Source organism: Macaca nemestrina, chromosome 4, assembly GCF_043159975.1.
Source record: "Macaca nemestrina isolate mMacNem1 chromosome 4, mMacNem.hap1, whole genome shotgun sequence".
In the NCBI taxonomy this organism is placed as follows: Eukaryota; Metazoa; Chordata; class Mammalia; order Primates; family Cercopithecidae; genus Macaca; species Macaca nemestrina.
This window is the reverse complement of record NC_092128.1, coordinates 117,627,838-117,649,418: the sequence shown is the minus strand read 5'-3', so window position 1 is coordinate 117,649,418 and position 21,581 is coordinate 117,627,838. Positions and strand designations below refer to the sequence as shown.

At 47.5% G+C, this 21,581-nt stretch overlaps 1 protein-coding gene across 11 annotated transcripts in view; it reads left to right on the top strand.

Moving 5' to 3' along the window:
- Nucleotides 1-21,581, top strand: part of LOC105492346 (tensin 3) — a 308,210-nt gene that overhangs the window by 228,140 nt on the left and 58,489 nt on the right. For all 11 annotated transcript variants that reach the window (XM_011759351.2, XM_011759360.2, XM_071095157.1 and 8 more), the window contains 3 exons: nt 13,844-14,013; nt 15,150-15,264; nt 15,348-15,431. In XM_011759351.2, the coding sequence (XP_011757653.2) occupies nt 13,844-14,013; nt 15,150-15,264; nt 15,348-15,431 (369 nt within the window). The remainder of the gene's footprint in view (nt 1-13,843; nt 14,014-15,149; nt 15,265-15,347; nt 15,432-21,581) is intronic.

Sequence of the window (21,581 nt, the reverse complement as noted above, 5' to 3'; positions counted from 1 at the left end):
TGTGTATGTGAGTGCACATTTAATAGCCGAGTCAGCCCACTGCACTACAGGGAGCTCTGTGGGTGTCCAATTCGGAAAACATTTTAGAATGAGAAACTCAAGTCTGCTCTGGGAAACTGCCATTGCAGTGACTTTCTTTTATTGCATAAAACCAACTTTGAAATTTTGGAGTTGATGAATCATTTCCATTTGCCCCAGAGACTCTCACTCTGCAAAGCAGGGGGACTTGGTTTCCCACCCCGCCACTTTGGTGGGCGCTCTGAAGACACTGCTGAGAGGCTCGGGCCACAGAGGAGAAGGTGCTATCTGGGCCTTCTGGGACTTTGAGGTATGGATTGCAGACCATCTTCTGCTCAGCCTACACTGCCCGTGATAGCCACAGCAAGGGATCTTCACTGGCTCAGGCCCAAAATGAAGTATTGTTTCCATAACAGATACCTTCTAATGCCATCTTTACTCTCCTGAGATGAAAGTCATAGCTAATATAACCTCCTTAAGCACATACTAAAAACTAAATTTAACATGCTAACACTCATGTCAAAGGAAAAATAAAAATAAAGTAATTCACAATAGTCATTTGCATTTTGAGATGAAAATCTTTGGTCTGGCCCACACTAGAAAACAGAAATCATCCCTCAGTTTTAAAAACTCATTAATTTTTTAGTGTGGTGAAATACACATAACATAAAATTTAGCATTTTAATCATTTTTAAGTGTACTGTTCAGAGTTAAGACATTTGCATTGCTGTGCAACCATCATTAGTATCCAGTTTCAGAAATTTGTCATCATCCCAAAGGGAAACGTTATACCCCTTGAAGTCACTTCCCGTCCACACCTCCTCCCCAAGCCCCTGACACTCACTCATCCCCTCCTGTCTCTGGGGATGTGCCTACTGTGGGCATTTTACATAAATGGCATCACACTATATGTGCCTTTTGTGGCTGACTCCTGTGACGTGTTGTGTGATGTTTTCAAGCCAGATGTGTTATATAGCCCATGTGGGAACTTCAGTACTGTTTATGGCAGAGCAATATTCCACAGCAGGAATAGAGCACAGTTTGTTTATCCATTCCTCTCTCGATGGAGACCTGGGTCGTTTCCACCTTTGGCCTTGGTGAATGGTGATGCTGTGATCATGGGTGTGCCCGTGTTTGTCTGAACACCTGCTTTCAGTTGTTTGGGGCGTTGCTCAGGAGAGGGGTTGCTAGGTCCTGTGGCAGCTCTGTAACTTGTTGGGGAACTGGTGGGTCCTATGGCCGCTCTCTAACTTGTTGGACAACTTCCCCCCTGATGCTTGAAAGTCATTTGGCATCACCAGGTCTCTGGCGTGTTTCATTTGTCCCCAGAAGCTCTGCCTGAGCTGTACTGGAAGTGGGCTGGTCTGTGTGATCCTAACAGCCTGAGTGCTGGCTCAGGGGAGCTGCTAATTTATGGAATCCTAGGTAGGTGGTGGTAGAATTCTCTCTCTCTGTCAGGGTGGAGCAGTTTTATAACAACTCCACAGCAACATGGCTTTCTTCCAGTCATGCCACATGTCCTCTGCATTGTGGCTTGATGTGGGCCTCATGCCGGGGCCTGGGATGAGGGGTGAGCCCTCTTTGTGCACCCAAGGCTGCCCACACTCCTGAGAGCACTCCCCGCTCCCATGGCCTCTGCCAGAAGTCACCGGCTGCGTCACTCCCCAGAGTTCATCAGCCAGGTGGACCCGTGGCCACACTTACGTTCAGCGCAGCCCATGTGGCCCTGAAGGTGGACAGCCCTTGTATCCGTCCTGAGGCACGGGATAGTAAACACCATGGTGATTAAAAGAGGAAATGTTGGCCGGGCACCGCGGCTTACGCCTGTCATCCCAACACTTTGGGAGGCTGAGGTGGGTGGATCACAAGGTCAGGATTTCAAGACTAGCCTTGCCAATATGGTGAAACCCCGTCTCTACTAAAAAATACGACAATTAGCCGGGGATGGTGGCGCGTGCCTGTAGTCCCAGCTACTCAGGAAGCTGAGGCAGGAGAATCACTGGAACTTGGGAGGCAGAGGTTGCAGTGAGCCGAGATCACACCATTGCACTCCAGCCTGGGTGACAGAGCAAGATTCCGTCAGAAGAAAAAAAAAAAAAAAAAAAAAAAAAAAAAAGCGAAGTGTTTGGGGAAGAGGCCAGTAAGGTCACGTGATGGGGGGTGATCCAAAAAGAAAACCAATCCCTGTGAACAGGCAGGAATTGAAGCCCGTACAGAAGCTCCGTTGATGGGGTCTTCGGGGTCTGTGAGGCAGGCAGGGGTCCCCCTTCTGTGGTTTGCAGCTTTTCACATCTGCACGTTAGGTTACAGTTGACTTACAAAACACTGGGTATTGCTGACATTTCTCATGTTGGAGGGCTTCGTTGTTTGGACATATCATTTCCCTTTTAAATATGCCTTCTTAGAAGAAATGCCACCACCTAGCCTTGGATTTCAGTGTTTCCCAGTGGAAAGAATTTTCAATTTTGCAATCTAAAATATGGGATTCTCTCCCTTCACCTTCTGTTGCAGTTTTGCCGGCGCCCACCCGTTCTCTTAGAATCAGGGTTAGGCATGGAGACAGCGCGACTGAGGGAGGGTGGGCCTGGGACGGGAACGCTCTTCCCTGGGTTGATCTTGATATGTCCGTCAGAACCCTGGCTAATGATTTCCTAACACATTACTTTGTGAAAAAATGCAAGTTGCACAGCTCTTTAAGGCTATGCCCTCCAGGTGGAAGGGGCTGGTTAATCAGTCCTGTTTCAGTTTTGGGAGAAGGCTCCTAAAACCATTTCTGGGAGCATTTCAACCGGGAATAGTGTTGGGGCGTCCTTGTCGTGCCACCTTGCCTCCTTTTACGCACTCTCTTGAAAAGATTCGTGGGTGTATGTGAATGAGCTGAAGTCTGGAGGCCTCAAGTTCACCATGAAGCAGTCTTTGCCCGTGATTTGTTTTCACTCCTTGGAATGCAAGGAGCTTCCAGAGCCTATCAGGCACACCTGTGTGATGTCGCACTTCATTCCTAGAGGACCATATCAAGATAAATCAGTAGCTTATGGGGACTTTACGTTCTAATGCCAGATAGAAAATGAAAGAAGGCATGTTTTAAAGTAGGTAATGTTCTAGCATGTCGTGAGTTTTCATCTGTTCTTTTTATTTTTAAAATTAATTAATTAATTTATTATTTGAGATAGGATCTCACTCTGTCACCCAGGCTGGAGTGTAGTTGGTGTGATCACAGCTCACTGCATCCTTGACCTCCTGGGCTCAATTGATCCTCTCGCCTCAGCCTCCAGCGTAGCTAGGACGACAGGCGTGTGCCACCATGCCTGGTTAATTTTTTTTGTATTTTTCTGTAGAGACAGGGTTTCATCATGTTGCCCAGGCTGATCTGGAACTTCTGGACTCAAATGATCCGCCCTCCTCAGCCTCTCAGAGTGCTGGGATTATAAGCATGAGCCGCGGTGCCTGGCCCCGTTTTTTCTATGTTTTAATTAACTTATTTATCATTGTATATATTTAAGGTGTTTAACATGATATTTTGTTATACCTATACATAGGGAGAGGACCACTACAGTCAAACAAATGGACATATCCACCACTGTACCTAGTTACTTTTGTGTAAGAGCACTGAAGGTCTACTCTCTTAGTCAATATTGCATCCTGAAGATTTGCTCCAGGAGCAGATTCCATCTCTTAGAACAGGGGTTGGACACCTTGGCTTGCATGTTGGAGTCACCTGGGGAGCTTTAAAAATGCAGATGCTAAAAATGTGGGTACCTGCTTCTACCTCTGGTAGGTGGCAGATTGAGTTGGCCCTGGTGGGGCCTGGATGTCAGACTTGCTTTAAAAACTCTCCCCAAATAATGCAGTGCAAATTCAGGGTTGAGACCTGCTGTGATTCTTGAGCTTGGTTGTGTGTTGGAAACACTAGGGAGTTTTTAAAAAGACTGACACTTAGGTCTAACCGCTGGAGGTTCCGACTTCACGGGTGAGGCCCGAGCTTCAGGATTTTAGTGATAAAAGGTGGACAACGGCCTTTGAGAACCACTGTTGTATATTTGCAGTTCTGTTGTGTATTTGCAGTTCTCAACTTAGGTGCGTGTCCCAGCCTCCAGGAGAGCTGGCCCTTGGCTCATTGAGGCTGGAGCGTGCCGCAGGGTGGTTCTGACGAGAGCAGGATTTGTGACCCTGCTGTGGGATTTAGAGGACAGCCAATAGTCACACATCGGTTATCCGAGGCAGAGGCAGGCGATCCCATGGGCTGCCTTCCACCTAGGTGGTGGCTTTATTTCACCAGCGCAGAGTGGACTGTGTGACCCCACAGTGGAGAGAATGCGGTGACATGAAGTTTATGAGTGGATAGCATGGTGGGTGTCTGCTCCTGGACACTTGACCCATCTTCCTTCCCTTCCCCCCTTGTGCTTCCTGGGAGAGGCTCAGGGCCCGGGATCTGCCGTGCACTGGCAAAGATCAGTCTCCAAGAGCAGTCTGAATCACAGAATCACAGTTCAGGGTCAACATAAGTACTGACTTACCAATCAGGATGTGCTAAGTCACACTCTCAATTAGTTTACATAATTGGGAGTTCAGTGTATTTGGACAAAGTGGAAAGTTGTGCAAGAGCTTTGTGGGTGTTTTAAACAAAATTTTAAAAACATTTTCTGGCTAAGTGATCTGAGAAGCCCTCTCCTGCACTTCAGACTGCTCGGGGGTGAATTGATGGCAACAGTGCTAACCCCCAGGCTGGGCTGAGTTCAGTCCCGCATGTGTTTAGTGCAGCACCCGACGTCTTGGCCTGAATCCCTGATTCTCCAGGGCTCTGATAGCGATGCATCCCCTTCTCACAAGGCCCCCGAGTACCCCAGTCAAGGACTGGCTTTTCTGCTCTTCCCTTGGAGCACATGAGGATTACCTGTCAGGACCGTCCTCCACCCTGTCTTGGTGGCTTTGGATAAGGCACCTCACAGGATGCACCTGGGGCTGAGGCCCCACCATCCCCAGTTCCCCCTGTGGGGCCGGAATGACTGAGCATCCTCCTGCCTCCCAGGCTCGGTGTCCTTTTGCACCCTGTGGTGAATCCCAGATACTGGGCGTGGCAGAGTCTCAGGTGACCCTGCGCAGCCTGCTGGCTGGCCAGCCCTTAGCACGTTTCCTTATCTGTCCTTGATGCCAGCTCCACCCGTGAATAACAGTGAGACTGCTAAATGAGGAAACATGCTGGTCTTTGGGAGTGGCAGTGTGGGGGAGTCTGGGGTATGTGTCCCATTTTACACTCGAGGTCAGATGATTCCCAAGGCTCTGGGTGGGTAGCACCCAGTGTCTGGAGGAAAGGAGGCTTGGGTGAAGACAGCTGAATGCCCGGTGTAGGGACTGACCAAGGAGGTGGGCAGCATCCAGTCACTTGACCTTTGGAGACCACGTCACCATGCCATGTTTTGGTGGACAATAAGCGTGTCACCACGACAAGAGGGGCACAAGACTATGTAAAGAAAAAGCCGCTGCCTGTCCCTCCCTCCACAGAGACCCCAGCTGCATGGAGTGGGTGAAGCTGCACATCGCCCGTAGATCACCGGGGTCTAGATTCACCGGGGGTCTCAAGGAGCCTGAGATTCCTGCACTGAGTACTCACGGCCTTTGTAAGGAGAGGATGCAGGATTTTTTTTTTTTTTTTTTTTTCTGGCTGGGAACCAGCAGGGAAGTAAGGGCAGCTCTTCCCCAGCACCTGGGCCTCAGGCTGGGAGCAGGGTGGGCACAGGTGTGAGAGAGCAGAGAGAGCAGGGTGTGGGTGCCATGGGTGCAGGCAGATGCAGGTGCCCCCCCCCCCCCCCAGGGCTTTGGGAGCTGCCCTTTGCCCGTGAACAGCCCTGTGTGGGAGCTTGGGTTTTGTTCCCTTTCTCTTCGCTTTTTCTGAGAAGGGGTACCTTGGGGAGCCAGGGGTGGGAAGGCGGATCGCCCAGAGCTCCGCAGGTGCTCCTCAGTGCTGGCAAGGTCCTTCTTGTCCCCTTATCAGCTCCTCCCAGAGATGACAGCCGTCTGTGTGGTGGCAGCTCTCTCCTGCTCCCATGAGGTCTCCTTTTTCTTCTCTTTTCCTGGATTTGACTTCTTAACAGAAAAACATATAGGCATGGCCAGTTTTGTAGGTAGTGTTCGGAGAATAGGTCTTAACAATATCATTATTCAGTTCATGATTTCATTGTTCAAACTGCCCAGTCTCGTTGCATTACAGCCTGTTCTTTGCCGTACCTTGGAATTTTTTTTTTTTTTTTTTGTCATCTGTGGTTTTTGTTTGTTTGTTTCCTGTTGATGCACATAATGTAATATTCTCGGTGAAGGCTGTTACCTCTCCTTTCTGCAGGTGTGAGTGGGAAGGGCCGCAGGTTGCGGAGTGAGTCCTGAGGCTACACTGCTGGCCTCTGCAGTTTTACCAGAAGCCTAGGATGGGCATAGGAGGGGGCCCCTCGTGGTCCCAAGCAAGACCAGGGCAGCTGAGGAGGGTGGAAGAGGAGGGGTGCTGGGCTGTGGTAGGAGGGAGGCCAGGGGACAGGAGGAGACTGCTTCACGTGCTGGTCATTTCACGTTGATGTGAAGTGTGTAAGAAGTAATTGATGGACTTAAATAATTAAATGATTCCCTTGGGGAGTGCTCAGGAATTAAGCCTCAGTGTGGAAAAAGAAATGTAAAAGTCACGTGTGTCTTCATTGAGATATGTGGCTCTTCACAGGTTCCAGGGAGCTTCCATATGTTTCTATATGTTTTCCTAATCTTCTGCAATGACATGCATTAGCTTTATCATCAGAAAGAACATCGACTAAAGAAAACTATAAATCAGTCACTTTGGAAGAAAGATTTGGGGTAGGGGGAGAGTTTTACTAAGTGCTAGGGTCTCCTTTGGGTATAATTCAGAAGTCAGTGATTCAGGGCCAGGGCTCCTAACCTGTGGCCTGGGCTCACCTGTTCACCCCTCACCTCCTTACCTCTCAGGGCAGGGGCTCCTAACAGGTGGCCCAGGGCTCACCTATTCACCCCTCACCTCTTCACCCCTTCAGAGCTCACCGACTTAGCAAAGAAGTACGGAACCCTCAGGGTGTCTCAGCATGGACAGACTTTGGAGCTGAATAAGACCTGATCCTTGTCCCCACCTGGGACAGCTGGCTGCTCCTGCCTCTGTCCACAGAAAGGGATCCAAGAGCTCTCTGAGCTGGCAGTGCAGAGGTATGGAGCTTGCTGTTTATGCAGACCGTCTCTGGAGAGGTGAGCAGTGATCCTGGTAGGCAGCATACCAGAGCTAGCAAATGAACCACCTGAGGAAATGTCCCCAGGGCTGTGGCCTCTCACAGGTCACCCAGACATCAGAGTGTGAGGCAAAAGTGCTTTGCTCCTCCCACCTCTGCCCCACCTGCAGCCACGTGGAAAGAGTGGTTCTGGAAGTCCCTGCTGTAACTTTGGTGTGGCACATGGGCCGTGGGCTCAGTGTGTACACTCGAGACCCAGCCCAAGTCACCACTGCCATGGGGTCACCTGTGGACCCTGGGGTCGGGCTAGTCAGAGCAGTGGATGGGATGAAGAGCTGGGGGCCTTGAGTGGAGGGGCAGCTCTCAGTGAGAAGAGGGTGCCTTTGGCTGCACCCACCCCTGGAAATGAGCGAGGAACCAACTCCCCTACAGTGGAGATCCTGATGGGTGGTCTTGTCCTGGAGAAGGGGCCAGGATGGAAAGGATGGACCTCCAGGAACAGTCAGCGCCCTGGCTTCCTGACAGGCAGCTCTCGGGTGGGAAGAAGGGCTTGTTTGACACAGGTGTGCAGTTTGCAGATACAGGGTGGTGAGGTGGGGCCAGTATTCAGAATGCAGAACCTGACCTTCCACCATCACGGACCACCCGTTTGTGAGCAGCACGTGCAGTCGTGGGGCCGTGTCGGAGCACAGGGTGGGTGTGAGTGAGGGTGTGAGACTGTGTGTGAGTGTGAGTACAAAAGACTGTGTGCGAATGAGTGTGAGACTGTGTGAGACTGAGTGAGTGTACAAGACCATGAGACTGTGAGTGTGATGTGTGTGACATGAGAAACACACTGTGAGAGACTGCACGTGAGTGTGCCAGTGAGTGTAGTGTAAGTATATGAGAAAGTATGAGAGCATGAGTGTCTGCTTGTGACTGTTGTGTGAGTGTGGGTGAGAATGTTAGTACAAGTGTGTGTGAGTGTAAGACTGTGGAAGAGACTATAGGAGTGTGAAGTGTGCAGGTGCATGTGAATGACATGGGTGTATGAGTGTGTGTGCAAATACATGAATGTATGGCTGAGTCTGCATGAGTGTTACGAACATGTGAGATTAAGTGTGTTCATACATGTGTCTGCAAGTGTGTGGGTGTGAAAAAGTGCCGGAGATTGGGAGCACATGAGAGTTTGTGCATGTGAGTGTGTGGGTGTGTGCCTGTGAGAGAGGTGCGGGGTGTGTGCCCGCCCCAGCCTCCAGGGCATACTCCTAGCATGGTCCATTCTTATGGACGGGGCTGTTTTGGAATCCCACTCCGAGCTTAGTTCCTGCTCACTGTCGCACCTGTGCCCTAGGGCCTTCCTTGGTTCTTTCTTGTGGTACACAGCAGACATAGGTGCCATGGCCTGGCTGCCATCGCGTCTCTGCCCTAGACCTTGTGCACAGGTTAAAGGGAGGCAGCACCTGGTGGAATGTCCTGGGCCTGGACGTGGCACCAGGGCCTTGATTGGATTCTGTTCCACTGCTGGGCTTCCTGGGTATCTACCTTGGACCCAGTGTGGAGTCTCACGTTCAAGTTGTCTTGCCTAAAGAAGGCAGCTAGAGATCCCCTTTGTCGAATAATTAAAGAAGGGAGAGAGAGACCCCTGCTGCAGGACGCCTTGCATTGTAACCTCTGGGAAGCATAAGCCCTGCTCCCTATAAATGTGAATGTCACTTACACATCTCCTCTGAGCATACTGGTCTGGAAAACCACCTCCCATGTGAATTTTTATATGGCTATCAGACACGGGAGACTTAGCAGAGAGAAGGAAAAGTGTAAGGGTCAAACACATGAGTTTGGGAGAATACAGGAACTAATACTAATGCAAAATTCGAAAGGGATTTGGGGAGATTCAGTACAGCCACACAGAGTACTACAAAATAAAAGAAACTTTGTTCCTCTCGAAGGTAATCTCTGTATTGTTTCCCTAATTTTAAAAAGTAATGCACATTATTAGCGAAAACATTGAAAGATAGAAACATTTACAAAAAAGGATGAATAATGCCTAGAATTACACAACTCAGAGAGAAGCTGTTATGAGCATTTGGGGACATTTTCTTAGTTTTTAAAATAAAAATGAAACCACACTACACACGCATCTTTGCCCGCTGTTTTTTTGTCACTTAATGTTTTAGCGTGTTTGCCTACTTCGAGTTCCATAAAACTTGACTTTTAATGACAACATAAACAGTCCATTTTGAGTGTGGCCCATTTTAACACTTACTGCCTGCAACTGTGTGCCAAGCCCCAGCCTTTGCTGTGTTATCTGTAGGATCCCCTAAGCCAGCTTTGTGTCTTTCTCGTTTCATTCTGGAGATGGCTTTGAGGACTTGTCTCCTGTGAGCAGAGAGGCAGAGTCCACCCCTGCCAGGTGGCCCCGGGCTGGCCTCTGAGTGAGCATCTACTGCTGGCTGCAGGACGTGGGTTCGATGGCAGCTCCCTCTAGCCCAGTAGCAATGCCGTGAGCAAGCTGCCCTCTCTCTTCTTCTCTGACCTTCCCCGTAGCCAAGGACTCTCAGATGGGAAGAACTTGAAAACCGTCCCTCCTTCCTTTTCTCTAGACTGCTGTGCACTCAGACCCTTTGAAAATGTACACTCACCAGGTTCTCTACCAGGCCCCATGTATTTAACTTAGAGACTTGGCAGATTTTCTAAGACTGGGAAGCATAAACCATTGTTAAATCTGAAATTCACACGAGAGACAGAAGAACTTATGAAGCCTTTGTTGGCTGCCCCATCAGGATGTGTCCAGGAGGAAGAGTGCCCCTTCCTTAGCAGGATGAGTGTGGCCATCTTGATCCCAGGGGCCCCTCTGTCACCACAGGCAGTGGAAGTGGGCAGTGCCTCCCAGGGCCCATGGGGCCCCTATCTGCCATTTGTGGGCTTTTTGAGGTGGGCAGGGATGGAAGGGAAGGAAAGGCACCAGTGGGTAAGGAAGAGTGACCACAGAGGAATAGAGTTGACAGTTGTGGGTTTTAAAGTCAGATACCTGTGGTGACAAATCATTGCTCTCTGCTGACTTGCTGTGTGGTATAGGATGAGTACTCGGACCTGAGCCTCCATTCTCCTTGTAGGCCACCTTAATGAGGTGATTATGGGCTTTTCTCTATGAGAGCACCTGCCTGGGCTTAGACTGTCACTGTTGCTGGGTAAATGTTGGTTTCCTGTTTTTCTTTCTTTTGTAACTACCTCCTGGGCAGATGTGGGTGCATCCTAGCACACAGGGTTGTTTCAATATCTTAAACCCTGTCTCATTTTGTCCTATTTTTTTGTGCCATTTCAAAGTTCTCATTTCCAAGGTTTGCAGTCCGAGAGGAAGGGTCTCCTCACCCTGCAGAGGCCAGAGCCTTGCTGACTTTGTGTGCCTGTGTCTTTTTCCCTTCGGGAATGGAAAGCAGGACCCTGCAGGGCTGAAGCCACACTTTCTGTGCTGGCCACATCCTGGAATCCGGGGCCTGGTGGCACTTTTGCAGGTGCCTTGATTCCCCCATTCTACCTGCGCTTGCAGAGCCTCTTTCTGGCCTCAGACCCACAGCCGCCGTCCGTCGCTGTCCTGGTGGTCCCAGTGGCAGGATACTGAGAAGTACTGATCCATCCAGAGGGAGAAGCTTGTAGCTCTGCTTCACCAGACATGGTGCCACACAGATTTTAGCACAAGCACTGGAGGTGGGATAGTAAGAACATTTTTTTTGAGACTTTTTTTGAATGAAGATTGACTTTTTTTGAGACTTTTTTTTTTGAATGAAGAACATTCTGTTTTTCATTGTAATTCTTTGGGGAGAGGGAGAATTGAGGAGCAGTGTCAAATCCATGTGTTCGGCGGGACATTTCTAGGGCCAGCTCACAGAACGCCTGTGTTCCAGAGCCTCCTCTAGCGGGGGAAGCCCAGGACGGAGCCCACTGTTGGCTCTGTGTCAGCTCACGCACAGATTGTATTCCCTAGCTGCTCTGAAGGAGACGTGTTGAAGGAAACCTCCAAGTTGAAAGGTTAGAAGTGTAAGCCTCCTGCACTGAGACTTACGTTTTAGTCCTGGAAATTCCTTTTCGAACCCTGTTACGACCTGGATGCGCCTTCGAGTGCAGCTGCAAGGCTGTGCTGGCTGTTGTCAGCTAACCCTAATGGGACCTCAGTTTCAGTGAGTTTCCAACCTCAGGCCTGAGGCTGGAGAGTGCATTAACATGTGCTTCCCAGGCGCCATCTCCAGATCAAAGAGAACACTTGACCACACTGTCCATTTTTTCTTTATTATTACTGTTTTTAGTTGAGACGTAATCATTGTACGTATTTATGGGGTACAGTGTGATATTTTGATAAATGTATACAATGTACAATGCTCAAATCAGGGTGATTCGCATAGCCATTTTTTCTGTGTGCTTCATGCAATACTGCATGTTGGGATGATATTGCCATGTCATTTTTGATAAGACACCACATAGTATCTTGCATGTTGAACAGAAGTAGTATTCCCTCCCCTTGGAAAACTACCTCTCTGGAAGTGACCTCTGAACTTCTAGGCTGTGAGTGGACTGTAATGTCAGTACAGGGCAGCGGAGCTCCCGGCACTCTCCACAGATAGGTCCTCCACTCTGGAATGATTTCCCTTGAGGCCAGTGGCATCGCTCCTTTTTCCAGGGAGGGGACCAGGCTCTCAGTCACTTGCCTGTGGCCATGGCACTTCGTTTCCATCACTAACACCCAGGGCTATCGCCTGCCACCTTGACTGCTTCAGGAACAAACTCCACATCTGAGCTGAGTACCAGGTGGTGCGTGGAGCCAGCCCGACTTTGTGACCTCACACCTCCCCTAGCCCTCTTTAAACTCATTCTTGGAATGGCTGCAAATGCATGTGTGTGTTGAAGAGCACTGAGGTGAGGGTGGTCTCCTCCCTGACCTGCAGCACTTGGATCCTGTTTAAGGTGGTGAGTGCAAGGACAAGGACCACTGCACCGTGAGGATGAGGTGAGGGACTCTCAGATATGTAGTGAGGGACTCTCAGATATGCTGTTTCATTTCATTTAATCCCCCCCCTCCTTGTGGGAGGGAAAAGAGAGCAAGCATTATGCTCATTTTACCCATAAAGTAATGGGGGCTGAGGATGTCCTGCATCTAGTGAGGGATACACGTGAGACTCCAAATCCCAGGTCCTAATGCACACTTCTTCCTCCTCCTTTCCCTGGATTTGTGGAGGAAGCTGCTGGGAACTGAAGAGAGGATGGAAGGAAGAGGTGGAAGGATGCTTGCAAGGACCTGGGTTTGGATCTCACTTGCTTGGTCGCTGTTGTGTGGTGCTAAGCAGACGTCCCATGGGACAGGGAGGGTGGTATCCAGCCTGGCTCAGCCCAGGAGCCTCCTCAACCCTCACCTGAGTGGCACCTAGTGGCTGGTAGGGTCGGGCAGTGGAGCCCCCCATGCTGCAGACAGAAACAAGAACCCTTACAGCAGTCCTGCTGCTCCTCTCAGGCAGGCATGGTGGGTCGACGTCCTGTCCCTCTCTGTGGGACCTTCTCCTTATCATGCCAACCTTTGCATTCCTGTGAACTTCTGAAGTTTCTGGATGTAGGAGAAGAGAGAGAGAGATGTCAGTGGCATATCATGGGCTCAGCATGACTGTATATCACTATCATGATGTATTTCACTTCGGAGGGCGGCCATCAACCAATTTGGAACAAAGTCGTTCTGAGAGGAGCCTTATGTGGGGCATACATGTTGGTGAATCAAACTCCATCTTTCAGTGAAATGCTACTCTGAACTCTGCACTTACAGGGAGCATGTATTTATAGTTTAATTCTAAACTGTAGGGGACAGTGCTGTTGGGTTTGAATTTTCAGACTACGTCATCAATAGAAACATTCTTCTTTTAATAGCCGGCAGCAGATTTTTTCCTAAGTGGCAAATCATAAGAAACCCTGGGAAGAGGCTTTAGAAAATTAGATCCTAGCCCGACCGCCATTTTTCCCCCAACACAAAGAGAACAGAATTTGGTCAACAGTGGGGACCCCGGGGATCTGTATCATTAATAACCGCCTGTGGTGTTTCTGGCAAGGACAGTTAAGATGGCGAATGTTTATTATTGATGCTTGAAATAACAGGATTTTTTCCCCTCCAGAATTTCCCATTGCTAAGATTCAAATTATCATAGTCGGGCCACGCTCTGCCCAAGGTCACTGCAGATATGTGGTCCTCAGGGCACTCTGGTCCTGACAGGACACCAGGGGTGGCATGCAGGGGCCTCCTTCCCAGCTGGGTCTTCGTCAGTCCCACCCAGCATTCCATCAGGGCACTGTCTTTTCCCAGCACTGCGAGTGATGAGTCCGAGTGCTTGGTCCTGTCCCCAAGCAGCCTGTTCTGGAAGGAGCATGCTGGACTGGGGAAGCTGCACGTTTCCAAGGCTGTGGTGTTGCTCATCCCTGAGAGTCTGAGAATGCCTTAGGTTTCCCATTCATCTGCCTGCAGCAACCACAGCATCTTCCTGGAGCAATGGTGACCAGCATACAGCACCTTTGAGAAGCAGCGGACGAGATTTAAGGAAGGGGCGCCTCACTGCGCCTTGAGAAAGTGCCCTGCAGCCCGCTTGTCTCTCTTTTAACAGGCTCCTCGCCTGAACAGCCCCTGGGCGGGAGACTCAGGAAGCTGAGCCTGGGGCAGTATGACAACGACACTGGGGGGCAGCTGCCCTTCTCCAAATGTGCATGGGGAAAGGCTGGTGTGGACCATGCCCCGAACCTGCCGCCATTCCCCTCACCAGCAGACGTCAAAGAGGTATGTGCCATGGCCAGGTCCCAGTTTCTGGGCCCATTCCACTCCCTTTCTTGTCCTGGAACCCCGGGTGAATGGGCAATGACCAGGCCTTGTCCCTGAATACAGTCTACACTACCCTCCGCACTCACCTTCCGTCCTGGTTCCACAAATGTAGTCGTGGTTCCTCTGTACCTGGCAGGCGGTGTGGCTGGGAGAACACAGTGTGCAGTCAGCTAGCCTGGGTAATGCACCCCAGAGATAGCTATGCTGGTGGGGCCACCTCCCTCAGGGCATCCGAGCCTCTATGTTCTAATCTGTAGAATGGGCACGAGGAGCACAGCCTGTGGGTGGGTTGTGTGGGTTTGAGGTAGGGCTCTTGTAGGTCTGTCCTTAGCTGTTCTCCATAGTCCGACAGCAGCAGCCAGTGGCACACACAGCCTTCCTTCAGGATCATCACACAGGGCCCTCAGTCCTCCCTCCGAGACCTTCCTAGGAGGTGATCCACAGGTGAGGGCCACAGATGAGAGCTTCATGCTCTTCCAAGAGGCCTAGGTAAGGCTTCTAGTCAGAATGGAAGTAAAGCAGGTCGGTGTATCCAAAACATTTAATCTTTTTAGAGATGGGTAGGATTTCTTTTCAAGTTGGCAGGATTGGAAACTACAGAATAAACTAGAAAAAAAAGTTATACATAGTCTTGACTCACAAACGAAACCATTGTTAATATTTAGAATGTTTCCGCCTGGCCTTTTTTCTATGCTATGTATTTAAAATACTATGTGTTTTTATGCATCTGTGACTATATTATTGCCACGGTTAAGGACTGTTTTATCCAGCTTTTTTGCTTAATATCGAGACACTCATTTACCTGTACCACTACAAACTCTGTCTACTTCACTTATTAGCTGTATATTGTATTAGAAGGATGAGCCATAAGATACCTTCCATTTCCTTTACTGTTGACCATGAAAGTGTTCTCCAGTTTTCCATGGCTAGGAGAGGCGGGCTGGTTTTGTGCCGTGGATTTAGTCCTCTGCCTCCTTGTCCTACTGTCAGAGGAGGGGTTTGCTCAGTGGGTCAGCCTGGGGGAGCCACAACTGTTTGGAGGGGCCTTCACTTGACTCCCTGTTCTCACATTCTGCTCCCTGTGCCAATTTCAGACCATGACCCCTGGCTATCCCCCAGACCTCGATATGATGGATGGCAGAATTTTAAGTAGCAAGGAGTCCATGTGTTCAACTCCAGCATTTCCTGTGTCTCCAGAGACACCATACGGTAAGAACGAAGTAACACCAGCTGCATGCTGCTCCATGCCGAAGGAGGGTGACAACAGCCCCTTGCTCTGCTTTCTTTTCCAGTGAAAACAGCCCCGCGCTATCCTCCATTCAGCCCACCTGAGCCCACACTGAGCAGCCCGGCCAGTCAGCACAAAGGAGGACGTGGTAAGAAATCCACCCGCGAGTCCCAGGAGCGCGGCAGCTCAGGTGCTGCGTCGCAGGGTCACCGTTTTTACAGAGAAGAACTCTTATGCAGAAATATTTCCGTTTGTGTCATATCTCAGAAGCCTTGGGTGAGGACAGATCTTGCTGGGGAAGATGCAGGGATGTGGCCATGAAATCCACTCTGTGGTGGCAACCTGGCCTTGCGTTGCTGCCTGGCATCCTGTGGGGAACCCTCCTGTTCAGCCCCATCATACACAGTTGATGGGACCGTGAGTGGTGCCTGTCAGCAGCTTAGCATTGGTGCTTTTGAAGAAACTAGAATGCCCACCCCACACTTTACGTTCTCTATGGAAATCGTGCCACACGGGTACCCCTAGCTCTGCCACCCCAGCTGCCTTCTCATGCGTGCCTTGTGGCCCCTCCTGTCTGTTATTATTGGATGCCTAATCACTGTCCCTGGATCCCTGCAGGAGCTCAGGGGCTCTGTCCATGGTCTGATCACGTCCATCTGTCTACACAGCTGACTCAGGCGAAGGAGTGTTAGCAGGCGGTGTTTAGGACAAGTTACTGCACATTTCTGGGTGGTCTTGAGAACTTGCCTGAGAGTCCAGGACAAGGCGGAGCTCGGGCAGGTGGAGAGAGAATGCAAACCAAAAGCTCGTGCACATTTCAAAATCACTCTTCTCTGGGAGTTTCATTCATTACGCTGCTGCTTTTCTGCCCTGGTGAAGGACGCTGCTGATAGTTATTAGGCACGTTATCTGAGAGTGAGAGACTTTCATTAACTTGTGTTTTCATCTGCCCCTTACCCAGGAGTACTATAATAATGACAGCTAGCTCCATTCTCCCTTTCTGTCCCTTTCTCCAGAGTAAACCAAGCCTGTGGACGATATAATAGAAAGACATCCTTCTCCTAAAATTCCCTGTATGGTTACAAGACCATAAATGGCTCTCTTCATATGTAGCATATAGCAGTTAAACTGCCTGTATTTCTCAATAAGTGTGACTGAAATTTAAAATAAGCTGCATTTTAAGGTACACATTATATGAGCATTACATGAGAAGTGTGTATGTTCCAATATGCATTAGCATGATGGACTCGCACATAGGTAGCCATGCGTCTGTTCTATATATTTTATCACTTCAACAGATGCAGAGAGAGGGATGTCCCTTCCACCCCATGTAGCCCCTTCTCCTCATGGAGGTGACTGTACTTGGCTCCTAGCTCGAAGGTGTTCAGTGGGTTTGGTGTGACATCTAGCCCTCTGGCCTGGAATCCTGTCTTCTCCTGCAACACCAAAGCTGAGTTCATTTGAAATAGGTAGATGACAAGCAGTGGAAGGCGGGTAATAAGCCTGAGGAAAGAAAATACTAGAAACAGCCTGCACACTCATTAACAGCTCCTGAGGGAGGCCTCTAAGATCACTGTATGGAGCATCGAGAATGTTGAGCCCCGTCTAAACTCCAGAAGGGTCTAGGAGGCTGCAGGAAGCCTGGGTGCTCAGCGTGGGATACCCAGCGGCCTTGCTGTCTTATGATGGCCCAGTTGTCCCAGCCTGGAGGTGGGCTCTGTGTCCTATGTGTGAATGAGCATTACACCATGTATGGATGACGATGGGTCTGCACACCAGCATGTGTTAGATTCCGGTGGCTCCAACTTGTCCTGAGTACTATCTGCATGTAAATATTCACATGGAAGAAGTCAGGCCTTTGCCTTTAAATATAAAAAGGAGACATGAAAAGAATGTTCATGTGAGCCTTCTAGAGTTTTATTTCAGCAGTCCCTAGGGAGGGTCAGCTTCACATTAACCCACAAGGAGCACAAAGACAACACAATGCTGACTTAGCGGACGCTTTCATCAGACAGCGTGGTGAGCCAGTGCCCTTGCCTGGAGGCCCCACCTGCTCTGCAAAGTCAAGTGGAGTTGTGAGACTCCTCCGAGGGCACAGTAATAACAGAGGTAGCTCGCCCGTACAGAATGTGTCTCCTGATCTTTACAGAATGGTTTCCTTCCATTTCACAGTCGCATTCTATGGGTCACTGTTACTGTTACCCCCATTTTACAGGCAAGGAAATTGACATGAAGAAGTTGAGTAGCTAGTAAGTGGCAAAGTCAGAGTTTCAGCTCTGTCAGCCGATTGCACAGCCATGGGCAGATTATACATGGCTAATGTTTCACTTTGTCTTGTCTAACCTGGATGTGACCTAGCATCACAACTGAAAAAGCACATGGAAAGTCTCAGAGTCATGGAACAACCATGTAATTCGTACATTTAGGTAACCTCCAGGCACCTCCACCTCCTTATCTAAAAATGCAGACCATAGTACCTGCCATTCACAGCCACTGTGCAGTTTTGAAGTAGTAAGCTTTAGGTACCTGCAGTGATGCTTAACTGTGTATCATTTAGGCCTAGAGACTGATGTGCATATGAATGACAGTATTTGCTTTAAAATACCATTAAGGAGAGGCTTCACTTCCTGGAGGGTGAATTACACATACTTTTCTCTATTTCTCCTGCTAAGTACAACTTAAAACCTTGGAGAGTAAGTATAAGACAAATGTAAGAAAGCTCTGAAAGATGGGGAGAAGGTCAGCTAGCCCTGGACCTCAGGCCGAGGGACCCGGTAGGCCTTATTTATGGTATTTATGGGCCAGGAAACAATCTTCAGAGGACTGAAAGTAACTGAACCATGCAGAGTATGTTCTCTAACCACAATGGACTCACTGGAAATCAGTAACAGAAGAACAACAGGAACATCTTCAACACCTGGAAACTAAAAAGCGCACTTACAAATAATCTATGCGTCAAAGAGGAGGTCTCGAGGGAAATCCAAAAACATACTGAACTGAATGAAAATGAGGATAATTATCCACTGCTTTAATACAGCAGCACTGAGAGGAAAACTTATCAGAAATTTTCTTACACATTTTCTTGGGAAAGAATTCTGAAATGAATAGTTTATGCTGTTACCTCTATAACCTAGAAAAAGGAGAACAAAGTAAACCCAAGACAAGCAGAAGGAAGGAGATATTAAAAATCTAAGCAGAAATTTAAAAAAAGATACAGATAAGTAATAGAGAAATGAAAGAGCTGGTTCTTTGAAAAGATGAATAAATTTGACAAACCTCTAACAAGACTAACAAAAAAATGTAAGGCATAGATTACTATCATTAGGAAGGAAACAGGCACCGTCACTAAAGACCCTGCAGACACCAAAAGAATAATGAAGGAATACACACACTACTCTACATGCATGCATTTTATAACTTAGGTGAAATTGACCAGTTCCTCAATAAGCACGAACTATCACAACTCACCCAATATGAAATAGACTACTTGAATGCCCTATAACTATAAGGAAATTGAGCTCTAGTAATTTATAATCTCCCAAAAAAGAAATCTTCACTTTTCACTGGATAGTTCTACCAAACATGTAAAGGAGAATTAATGCTAATTTTACACAATACCTTCCAGAAAACAGAAGAGGGGGGCACATGTCCTAATTCACTTTGTGATGCTAGTATTACCCTGATACTAAAACCAGACAAAAAGAGCAAAAAAGGAAAACTACAGACCACTATCCTTCACAGATTCAGACACAAAACTCCTTAACAAAACATAAACAAATAGAACACAATAATATGTAAAAAGAATGACACAGGGTAGCCAAGTGGGACGTATTCTGAGATGCAAGTCTGGTTTAGTGTTTGAAAATTCATTCATGTAATACACTATACTAACAGGCTAAAGAAAAAGCTCACAATTATATCAGTCAATCAAAAAAAAAAAACAATAAAAACAGTTTGGCAAAATTCACATCATTCATGACTCAAAACTTCCAGCAAAATAGAAGACAGGAACTCCTTCAACCTTATAAAAAGCATCTAAAAAGGCCCACAGCTGACAGCACTCTTTTACAACATAGTTCTGGAAGTTATACAGAGACATAATACAAGAAAAGGAAATTAAAGACAACAGATGAGAGGAAAGAAATAAAACTGTCCCTTTTTGCTGTTGACATGATCATCTACGTAGAAAGCCCCAGGGAATCTTGAGTTTGCTGGTGACATGATTGTCCAAATAGAAAATCCCAGGGAAGAAGCGGAGCTTGCAGTGAGCCGAGATTGCACCACAGCATTCCAGCCTGGGCAACAGTGCAAGACTCTGTCTCAAAAAAAAAGAAAAGAAAATCCTAGGGAACAACAAAACAACAACAAAAAGTGAAACTGCTAGAACAAATTCAGCCAGTTTGCAGGAGTCTAGTTCAGCACACAAAAACCAATTGTATTTCAGTATGCTAGCAATGCACCTGTAGAAGCTGAAATTAAAAATATAAGTCACGACCCGGTGGGGTAGCTCAGACCTGTAATCCCAGCACTTTAGGAGGCAGAGGTGGGCAGATCACGAGGTCAAGAGATCTAGACCATCCTGGCCAACATGGTGAAACTCCGTCTCTACTGAAAATACAAAAATTAGCTGGGCGTGGCAGTGCATGCCTATAATCCCAGCTGTTTGGGAGGCTGAGGCACGAGAATCACTTGAACCCGGGAGGTGGAGGTTGCAGTGAGCCATGATTGCACCACTGCATTCCAGCCTGGCAATGAGCTACGCTCAGTCTTAAAAAAATATATATATACACACACACGTGCACACGTGTATGTATATGTGTATATATGCACATATGTATGTGTGTATATATGTATATATGCACATGCGTATACGTATATATATGTATGTATGCACATGTTTGCATGTCTACGTGTGTGCATGTGTGTGCGTGTATATGCATGTGTGTGCTCATATGTATGCGTATATATACGTGTGTATGTGTGCACATATGTATGTGTGTGCATGTGTATACGTATGTATATATACATATACGTATGTATATATACACATATACAAATGTTTATGAAGAGGACATAGAGGTGGCGTATGAGCGTGTATGTATACATGTGTGTGTGTGTATATATATATGCCACTTATAATAGCTCAAAAAATTAAATGGTTAGATGTAAACCTAACAAACCATGCACAAGACTTGTGTGCTGAAAACTGCACAGTGCTGATGAAGGAAACCACAGAATATCTAATAAGTGGGGAGACATACTGTTTTTCACGGATGGAAAACGCAACCTAGTACAGCTGTCACTTCTTTCCAGATTGACAGTTTTACCACAATTCTTGTCAAAATCTCAGCAAGATTTTTTGTAGATTACAGACAACATAATTCTGAAATGTATGTGGAAAGGCTAAGGAACCAGAATAGCCTAAACAATTTTGAGAAAGAATTAAGTGGAAGGAATAAGGTTACCTAATTTCAAGACTTGGTAGCTACAGTCATTGAGACTGTGGTGTGGATGGAGGAACAGACACTTAGGTTCATGAAACAGAGTAGAGAACTCAGAAACAGGCCTACACAGATAAGCCAAGCTGATTTTTTTGACAAAGGTACAGAAGCGAGTGGGGGAAGGTCAACCTTTCAACAAATGATGCAGGAGCCCCTGGGCACCCACAGGCAAAACAATGAATAGCTACCAAAGGCTCACACTTTATACAAAAGTTAACTTAAAATGGATGATGGACTTAAATATAAATTGTAAAACATAATATTTTTTTAAATGGGAGAAAATCTTTGGCATCACTAGGCAAAGAGTTACGAGGTTACAACAAAAGCATGAACCATAAAAGGAAAAGTTGATAAATTAAACTTTATAAAAAATTAAACATTTTTGCTATGGAAAGAACCTGTGAAGAGGATAAAAAAGACAAACTGCAGAGTAGGAGAAAAGGTTTGCACACCATATGTCCAAAAAAAGGAATGTCATCTAGAATGTATATAATCTCTCAATACTCAGCAGTAAAGAACAAACAATTTATTTGGAAAATGAGCCAAACTATTATTAAAAAGTCAAAAAACAACAGATGCTGGCAAGGCCGCAGAGGAAAGGAACATGTATACACTGTTGGAGGGAATGTGAATTAGTTAAGCCACTGTGGAAAGTAGTTTAAAGATTTCTCAAAGAACTGAAAACAGAACTGCCATTTGACCCAGCTGTCCCGTTACTGGGTATATACCCAAAATAAAACAAATCGTTCTACCAAAAAGACACATGCACTTGTATGTTTATCACAGCACAATTCACA